We start from the raw sequence: 10,728 nt of genomic DNA on the forward strand, positions 1-10,728 counted from the left end.
GTCACCTTAACAACCATCGCTCTCTACCTGTAACAGCTATCGCCCACACTCCGCATCTTAGCGCTGGCTGTGTTACACCTACAGCTGCATTCCCGTCTCCCGTCGCACGCAGGTCTATTCTATTTTTAGCTCCAACTCCGCCGGCAGCATCACAAAGTGCTTGTCCACCATCTCCTTGGTCACCTCTGCTAGCGTAGCTGGCGTCCATTTGGGATCGTTTGTCTTCTCAATCAACAGCGCACGGATGCCCTCGTAGAAGTCCTTGTTGCGCTGTGTGTGTAGGTAGACGGGTGCAATGCATGGATGTATTAGGCTCATGTGTAGATGAGAAGTCCTTGTTGCGCTGTGTGTGTAGGTAGACGGGTGTAATGCATGGATGTATTAGGCTCATGGGTAGATGAGTCATACCATTTCGGTACACCGGGGTATGTGCATGAGTGAATATTGTGATGGAGAAGTATGCTGAGCGCGAGATGTGATTGAAAGCACCATTGAATACTAACAACAGTTGAAGCTACACTCTTGATGTCAATGTCAGTAGAAGCTAAGGCTTCACGTGCAATATGTCGCATACGGCTTCACGAGGACATTGTAAGAATCATGTATATGGCAATGTACATATATATACATATATATACATATAGATAGATAAATATCTATATCTATATATATAGATAGATCGATATCTATCTATATATATATATATGTATATATATATATATATGTGTATGTGTATGTATATATGCGCATATATATATATATATAAGCTATACCTATAAAATAGATATATAAGATATTTAAATCCATATATACATATATAGTATATGCATACATACAAACATATATACATACAGACATATATACATACATAAGTACGTACATACATTCGTACATACATTCATGTATACATACATACATACATATATATATCATATACATGCATATACATGCATATACATGTATATATATATCGTATTACAAAGGAATAGGACAGAATATCAGGTGTATCTGTGAGCAGTTGCATACCATGGTTTCGGCACAGATGCGGAGTTCCATCTGCAGATCTCCGTCCAGCGAAAGACCCGCCCCATTGCGCAACTGACGAATGGTCACCTGAAAGAGACGTGTCACAGCACACATCAGAGTAAGACAAATGCCACAGCCCATTAACAAACGGTGCACCACGCTTCATGCTTCATATCTGAGACAGTTTCTCAGTCCAGATTATTCTTGCACACGCTACCACTGGTAAATGCTGACTGACTTAAATGGTATCTTAGTTTATTTAACATGGTTTAAAACTTAGTAATATCCATCCCAGTTTACATACCAACTACTGTGTACGTGTACGTAATGGCAGAGTGTTATTGTGTGTACAGCCGTAGGTCATCCAACAGGCAGATCGCACCACACACAGTGCTCTGCTTAATACTCGGCAAGCAGGTTAAAACTCCAAACCCTAAACCCTGCGGCATACTACACAAATACTATTCGCAGCACACACATTTAATTCGCAGTTACTACATGCATATCCAGTCACATCTATTTACCCAATGACCCGCCTTCACCTGCCCATACAACTGACGCCTGCCGTGAGATTGGACTGTGTTGTGCATGAGGTGGAAAAACAGCAACACCTAAACCCTAACACCCTAACCCACAATCGGGTGACACCTGCATACCTTGACACTGGTTGGTGACATCTTCTCGATCGTCTTGGCGTTCTTTCGGCCCCATTCACCGCTGTCATTTAGCAGCGCCAGCATGTCCTCTGCCTGAGAAACAGGGCCGCACAGGTGCACAGGTTAGGACAAACACACTAGAACGAGTGCTCACAATACCATGCGGGGATGCGGGTATGAACCATTGGCTTGGGTTGAAGGTCACATGTATGCGTGTGCCCAGTGTGGGTGTGTGTCATTCTAAAGTTCGGTACTGGGGGAGGGGGGTGGATAGACCCTCTTAACCCGCCGCAGTGAAGCCAGGGTGCATGAGGCAGGCGACGATAGAGAGGTGCGGTGCAGGCTCAGATCGTGAGCGTATGACACGGTGCTACTAAAAAGGCAAGGAACGTTTCTACTCGATGTATTTCAGGGCAAGAAACACACACACCAACCACACCCACAAGTAAGTCCAGGGCAGAACAAGTAGGTGCAGCACTTCACACCGGTAGGCTTGGTACAATCCTATTAAGCACACTTATTAAATAGACGCAAACTAAATACAGCCTGCCAATATGTACGACTCATGCGACACACAATTCTATAACCCAACAATGCGACAAACAATTCTAAACAACGGTGCAGCTCTGTGGTTGTAGTGCTGTAGTGTGACTATGACGACAACCTCCCCCACAGCATTGGCTTCCACGCGACTGTGGTTGTAGGGATTAGAAACCCTAACACACAGGCAGTATGACTGGCAGGTAGTCTCATTGGGACCAAGGGTATGCAAGACACTACTACAGCAGACATACGTATTAACACTATCTCAGGAGACATACGTATTAACACTACTACAGCAGACATACGTATTAACACTATCTCAGGAGACATACGTATTAACACTACTACAGCAGACATACGTATTAACACTACTACAGCAGACATACGTATTAACACTATCTCAGGAGGCATACGTATTAACACTACTACAGCAGACATACGTATTAACACTATCTCAGGAGACATACGTATTAACACTACTACAGCAGACATGCGTATTAACACTATCTCAGGAGAGCACATCACACCAACAATCGACAGAACCAACAACACTTACACACGCACACTCTCACGCAATGCACCGCATCAACCACAGTGTAGATAGCTGTGAGTACCCAAACCCCTAAAACCTAACTAACCCCGAATCATCCCTAATCCCTAAACCTAACCGCGAATCAGACCCTAAACCCCTAAAACACCTAAGAGAGCTGAGTTGCTATTTCATGAGCATGTTAATATTGAAGTAAGCTCAACACCATAACAGCAGTACAACAGACAGACAGACAAACGATGACTCACCTTATCACCCGCAAAGCATCTGTCAATGTCATTCAAATGCGCATCCAGACTGAAAGGCGTGTCAGGTGTCACGTGGTACTTGTTCAACACAACTTCAACATCTTCTTCATTCTCTACACTCACCAGGCTGTGAAAGACCGTTGAATGAATATTTTAACATACTTGTTGTATATATATATATATATATATATGTATATATATATACAAGTATATATATATACATATACTATTTGAATATAAATATAAACATATATATTATATTCATATATATATATAATATATATATATATATATATAAAATGTATATATATAAATAAACATAAACATGTATATACTTATTATATACATACATATCTATATATCTATATGTATATATGTATATATATGTAAATATATATATATAATTGTGACAGAGAGAGCGAGAGAGTATGTGTGTATACATATTCATATATATATATATGTGTGTGTGTGTATGTGCGTGCATGTGTGTGTTATATATATATATATATATATATACAAATGCTTATACTTACTCGGCTGTGAGATCGGTAAGCTGGTCCTTTGGCACGTAGTGTGTGGCTAGGCCTGCGTGGTAGACATCGGCGGCCTTGAGTCGATTGCCAGTAAGGGCTAGGTACATCCCCAACTCACCCTTTAAACGCGGTAAGAAGTGTCCACCTGAAAACGTAGCAATAAGAAAACGTAACAGTAGGTAAATCTTAGAACGACGGACGATCACGAGATGACTTGGACTGGTATTGCGACTTCTCTGTGGGAAATTCGCATCAACGTGACAGGCGGTGTATGGGTCGATTGGCGCTGAAGAGAATGTACTTGGTATCCCTATCACTTGGTATTATGCGGGTGTTCAATGTGTAGACGCATATACGAACACAAACATATAAATATACACATAAACAAACATCTGCACATACACATACATATACACATAAATATGCACATACACAAACATCTGCACATACACATGCATAAACACATACATATACATATATACATACACATACATATGCACACGCACAAGTTTCCGCGATAATGGAGTGTATTTATAGACGACGAATCGAAGACTATTTACTACCTGCCAATACCAATTTGCAATACGAGGTGAATGTAACCAGACATGTTCACACAAGGTTTACCTAGTGCAGCAAGTGCAGGTATGACAACAATACACCAGCATATACACAGTATGCAAATAAGGCAATTCCCTACGTGCGTGCACGGATTCTCACTAAAGAAATCGTCCTTATTAACATACCATTAGATACATATTTATGTACATATACATACACTAGAAACCCTAGAACACAACAGCCATTCATCTCTGATTTACTACACCTTTTCAATCGACCGACACTGCACCCATTCAACGCACACACAGCAACTAATCAAACCCTGAAACCCTAAACTAATACCACTCGACTGCACAAATGACACTCTTCCACAACAACCACTCCCATGCACAGCCATGACCGCATTAGAGTGCGCCTGTTATGTTAGGCTTACACACCTCCCACATCCGGCACTAGGCCTATCGCTGTCTCAGGCATAGCAAACAGCGTCTTCTCAGTCGCCACTCTGTATCGCCCATGCACAGACACACCCACTCCCCCACCCATTGTGATGCCATCAATGAGCGCCACTGTGTGCAAAGGCAGTGGTGTGATGTATGAGCTTAATTTAATAGGAATACATACATATATATATATATATATATATATGTATGTATATGTATATATATATATATATGTGTGTGTGTGTATCTGTATTACCAGCTGGCAACGTGTGAGACTAGATACTACCCACAACTAGAACTGCAAGAAGATAACCTCAAAACACCCAAGCGTGCCTGTGTGTGTGTTGTTATACAAACAATGACGGCAGTCTGCACACACGAGACGTTCAGTTGCAGTGCATGCAGTGTGCGTCTACTGTGAGTGGTGTGATCTATAGTGGGCCACATGCAACCTATGAACATCGGTAGCAACAGGTCCGATGAAAGAAGTGTCAGAGAGGAAGCACAGACCAACACAAACTAAACACTCGCTGCAAGAGGCTATATGGACTAGAAACCCTGACACTACAGTACAGTGTAGGATCTGCCATAGAACTATTGATATAATACTACAGTGCAATATACGATGTGCCATAATAATAATATTATAATACTACAGTACAATAAAGGATTTGCCATAGATCTATTCGTACATTACAACCCAACCCAGCCTCTACCGTCGTGACTAGTACGTGCGGGTGTGTCACGTGCATACCAAAGGGAGTCCGTAATCGGCCAATCAGACTATTTAACTTGTACTCCGTAGAGAAGAACTCATGGGCTACGGTACGGTCGCCTGCCAGACCAGCCTTAGCAATGTGCACCACATCTCCTCCAGCGCAGAAGGCTTTGCCACCCGCACCTTGCAGCACAATCACCTGCAGATGACAGCACAACCAACCACGCCATGCGGGTCATTCTACGCACGTGAGTGTCATGGAATCTGTGTAAACTGATACAGCCATCGGTATATATATATATATATATATATGTATGTATGTATGTATATCATGTATATATATTTAAATATATATATATATATACATATTTATAAATAATATGTGCATGTGTGTAATATATACATACATACATACATGCATATATATATATATATATATATGTATATACACACACACATATACATTTATATATTTGCATGTATATATATGCATGCATACCTCTATATATGTATACAGGTGTACATGCATGACATGCATGAATGTATGCTCGTATATCCGAGCACCTATCGACTCCTTGTATATACAATACATTAAAATGATGTGTAGCTAGGCCGTCGACAGCAGAAATGGATGTGTGACACTGTTGATGTTAGCATTCAGCAGCAGACAGCCGCTGTAGCCAGGCACGTGGGAACAGACCACACCAGCAGTAGATCACTACCAACACACAACACAAGCACACCCGACTGTAGGGGCTAATACCTGAAAAGCATATGTATACTATAACAACGCATGTATGTGCACGAGTACGCTACATCTTCTGCAGAGTGACCATCTGTAGTGCCACGACCAAAACGTAAAACGTACAAAACTTAACACGTACCAACCACTCTTCTCCCGTGCGAGAGTAAGCCCAGTGCATGCGTTGGAGCACAAGGCCTTAGCATGCCACACATTTAGAAGCGTGTGTTGGTGTGTGTGTGCATGAGTGTGTGTTGGGGTTGGGTGTGTGTTGAGAGACTTGCTGGCTGTTGAGGAGTGGTAAGCACACAGAGACGTCGAGTGCAACTGCATGTGCATAATAATACAACGGTGATGGCTAATGCGCTTGATGTATATCCCATTGGCAATGCTACAGCTCCTGGAATATATGAATATATATATATACACATACACACACATATATATATATATATATATGTATGTATATATATGTATACATATATATATATATATATATATATATCTAATATAATATATATATATATAGATAGATATATATGTATATATATATAGATATATAAATATATAAATATATAAATATATAAATATATATACATATATACATATGATTATATTATACGATGCAAATATAACCTGAAAGCATGCATGTGCACCCATTACAGGTATCGCACCCACTATTCATTCACAAGAATTGCCCGATGGCCACGTGTGCGTCGGCGTGCACGCGTGTCTGCCAACGTCTCATTCAACACTAAGGCGAAGAGGTTCTAGGGTTTCGAGGTTTAAGGGTTTTAGGCCAAGGCCCGTCCCCTTCTAGATGCACATCGATGACTCACCTTCTTCTGCGCATCGCCTTCCCACTCGTCAAACTGTTTCTTCATCTCTACCACCATGTCCAGATTGAGTGAGTTTAGGACTTTGGGTCGGTTCATGGTGGCCACACCGGCCTGTCCCACCTCCTCGAACATCATAGATGACTCACTGTCTTGTAAGGCCACTGAGGTCCCAAACTGGGTCCAAGGTGCATGCACACATGGAGATAATTAGAGGCGCTTGTGGTATACACATTTTCCTAGGCTTGAGGGTGGGTGCTGGTGTATGCATGCTGATACATAAGCCAGCATCTACGTATTGTGGCAAATAGGTGCATACATGCTAACACATAGGCAGCATCTACTTATTTGCAAATATAGTGTATTTATGTACTATACATGAAAATACAGTGTATATATGTACTATACTTGTACATACAGTGTATATATGTACTATACATGCAAATACAGTGTATATATGTACTATACATGTAAATCAGCGTATATATGTACTCTACATGTAAATACAGTGTATATATCTAAATAAGTGTATCTATGTACTCTACATGTAAATACAGTGTATATATGTACTATACATCTAAATACAGTGTAAATATGTATTCTATATGTACACGCACGCGACATCCCTGTCTACTTGAACCTACGCCGGTGGCTAGTTATTCTAGCTTGTTTGATAAGCCAACGCTACATAAGACTGCCATCAAAGCGTTCAATCACTCCCACCGCCTCCGCGATGTATCGCGTATCACGTAGTTGCCATACCGTAAACGTAAACGTAACCGCACAAACCAGCTGCATGGACTGCGGGACACAGTCGATACAGCAGCGAGTGCTCGTGGTTAGGGTTTATGGTTTAGGGTTTACCGTTGTCTGTGCACTCACCTGCTTACTGCTCATGTGTGCTGTCATCCTCGCGGCCACTGCCTGGCGAATCCTGCACAAAGTGTCGCATCGGTTGGTGTGGGTTGAAGAGGGGTTTAGCTCTGCACACGCAGCGTTATAGAAGACACGCACTTGAACACTCCCGAGACACGGGCGCCATGGCTATAGCGTAGCTCACTGCGCATATGTCATTACTCACTTGAATGGTCTCTTCCTCGGGGTTTATACATGCCACACATTGATAACGTAGCTGAGCTAGCTAAGTAACGGCATGTACTCGTCAGTGCGTTTGTGTATCGGCTGTACAACGCGCCAGTGCATACCTTCGCACTCCACAATTATAGTTTAGTGTTCTCTAACGCATCTCTGCACCCAACCATACCCAGCACTCAGCAGCGTGCAGGCGAGCAACAGTGGAGAAGAGTAACCCGAACTCGAGTCTAAAACACGCACACGTCCACCTGCGCTGTACGTGTATGCGCCGAGTGTCATGGACCGTGTAGCAGCGAGCGACCCACTACAGGATGAGTCATTATAGCCGACAAGTACACGCATAGGAATGGCTACTGATATCGATGGGAATATACAACCGTTTGAATACTCCAGCGTAATAGTATCCGGTATCCCCGCTATAGATAGTGTGCGCATTCAAACACCAGCTCGGCATGATATTTTGTATAGCCTTACACTAATAGTAAAAACTAATAGAACCAGAGTACTGTGTAGTCTATTAGAACCAGGGTGCTACAAAATAAACCTCACAGACGGTTTACACCTTAAAAAATAAACCTCACAGACGGTTTACACCTTACAAAATAAACCTCACAGACGGTTTACACCTTACAAAATAAACCTCACAGACGATTTACACCTTCTAACACTCTCGGTCTATAATGACCGCGTCAGGGAACTATTTTAGTCGTACAGAAGATGGGTATCCAAACGCCGACAAACCGTTTACACTGAATGTATCGCACATCTATGCGTCTGTGCATCTATTTGTGTATGTTCGCATATGTGACCACTAATTATCCACTCTTCCACTGACATGACTACTTGACAAATTAATTGCAGATACCCATCGCAGTGTTTCAGTGTGTGGTGAATCACGGCGCTACGCAGGCAGATGCACTTCGCGAGTATCGTTGCCAGAATTCCTTCAACAGGCAGGTGAAGAGACTCGAAAACACAAGTAAATATCAAATATGCGTATCAACGACAACACCAGGTGCATACGGTCAAGCAAGCATGCTATGTATAGTAATTGTGAAAAGTGGAATATAACGTTACATTTAGGCTCATTGGACCATGCTACTATATTAAGGTGTTCAACAGACATGACTTATTTCTCTATTGTGACATGTGGACAGATCACCCAAAACTTCACAACGCAAGCAGACAGTGACTATAGTTTTGGGTGCAGTTTGGCCACATGTGACCTTTAAACATTCAGTATTGCTTGTCGCCCAGATATGAACACTTCGAATAGCACGGCTATCAAACGCCACAGAGAGACCTTGTATGACAGTTCCCGCACTGCCCGATTACGAGCAGCTCAATCTACTAACGGATACTATACAAACATTGTGGAAAACATTCAGGATCGAACATACCTTAGCGCTGATGGATTCAGTCTTAGCATTGTGGTTCTGTATCGTAATGCAAGACACGCTGTGGAGAATATAACTTGACGCTTGGAAAGATTTATCTACGAGGAAAACACATCTATTTATTTATGTGTCTGTTGGTGCCTTGTGACTGCTGCTGATGACATAAATATATATATATATATACATATTTATAATTTTATTTATTTTTAATAAAAATATATATGTATATAACGTCCAACTTGCATTTTTATTGGGTACCACCGACCCGGTCCAGAGGGGAAGAGGTTGACCAATGACCAGAGACTCTCTAGAGAGAGTATTTAACCACCACCAGCCACCAGCCACCAGCCACCGCCCACCCGGGGGTCCAGGGCCCAGGCTAAAGTCCAGGCAGGCAGGCAGGCTGCAGGCACCAGCCACCAGTCACCACTCACCACTCACCAGTCGCCAGTCGCAACTCACCACTCACCAGTTCTGCAGTTCACCACTGTCACCACTCACCAGTCACCACTCACCAGTCACCAGTTCACCACTGTCACAGTGTCACCACTCACCACTCACCACTCACCACTCACCACAGGGGGAGGGCCGGGGGCGACACTATGATGACTCCATGGACCATGAGACTATGAATCTTATGCAGTTGTGCCCAAGTGTTGCACTGTTGCGTTGTTTCGAGACTCCGAGAGTCCAGACTCCAGAGTCCAGAATTCAGAGTCCAGACTCGACTACTCGACTAGCTATTATATTCATGTAAATACATATTTATGCACTCGAGACTCGAGAGTCGAAAGTCAGGTCGAGAGAGTCGAGACTTTTTTTTAATTAAAATTGTAAGGCGCCCCAGCCTCAGGAAGTACTGAACTATACTCAAGTCCATGCCCAGCAATTCTGACTATATAGAAGTGATGACATACTATTACATACTGAACTACCATACCACATGTCAATAACAATGTCAGTATGTATCAGCCTTCATCTATATATGTACGATACAGTATCTTAGGGATAATATTATTTATTTCAAAAGAGATAAGTTACAATGTATGTATGTACATCTGGTATGGCACTCATACCATATGTAAAGATCGATGGGAAGAAGTGGTCAGTAAATTCCCGTTTGAAGCTTGGACCAAGTGAGTCGACGATAGAGGATATGCGCTGGGCCAATTCAGGCCGGTACTAACAAAAAAACTGACACCATCGAGTGTGCCATATATTCGCTTGCTGACCTACTAAGTAGCGTATCCACCTCTGTGGTACGGATCGGGTCTGCGCCGTGTAGTGCCGTGGATACAAATGTGTTGGTGCAGAGTACGAAATACCGAGTAGGACCAGGTTATCCGTCATAATTCGGTCGAAGAGCGAGGTTGGGGGTGAGCC

At 42.5% G+C, this 10,728-nt stretch overlaps 1 protein-coding gene across 1 annotated transcript in view; it reads right to left on the reverse strand.

Moving 5' to 3' along the window:
* The window catches only part of SARC_07921 (hypothetical protein), a 9,822-nt gene extending 327 nt beyond the window's left edge, over nt 1-9,495 (reverse strand). Inside the window, exons 1-10 of the mRNA XM_014298121.1 lie at nt 9,349-9,495; nt 7,736-7,787; nt 6,857-7,030; nt 5,312-5,474; nt 4,552-4,683; nt 3,557-3,701; nt 3,024-3,150; nt 1,683-1,775; nt 1,027-1,113; nt 1-270 (exon numbers count right to left, since the gene is read on the reverse strand). The exon at nt 1-270 is cut by the window's left edge and continues 327 nt beyond it. Of these exons, the coding sequence (XP_014153596.1) occupies nt 115-270; nt 1,027-1,113; nt 1,683-1,775; nt 3,024-3,150; nt 3,557-3,701; nt 4,552-4,683; nt 5,312-5,474; nt 6,857-7,030; nt 7,736-7,787; nt 9,349-9,377 (1,158 nt within the window). The 5' untranslated portion in view covers nt 9,378-9,495 and the 3' untranslated portion in view covers nt 1-114. The remainder of the gene's footprint in view (nt 271-1,026; nt 1,114-1,682; nt 1,776-3,023; nt 3,151-3,556; nt 3,702-4,551; nt 4,684-5,311; nt 5,475-6,856; nt 7,031-7,735; nt 7,788-9,348) is intronic.
* Between the last annotated feature and the right edge of the window lie 1,233 nt (nt 9,496-10,728).

Source organism: Sphaeroforma arctica, assembly GCF_001186125.1.
Source record: "Sphaeroforma arctica JP610 unplaced genomic scaffold supercont1.665, whole genome shotgun sequence".
NCBI lineage: Eukaryota > Ichthyosporea > Ichthyophonida > Sphaeroforma > Sphaeroforma arctica.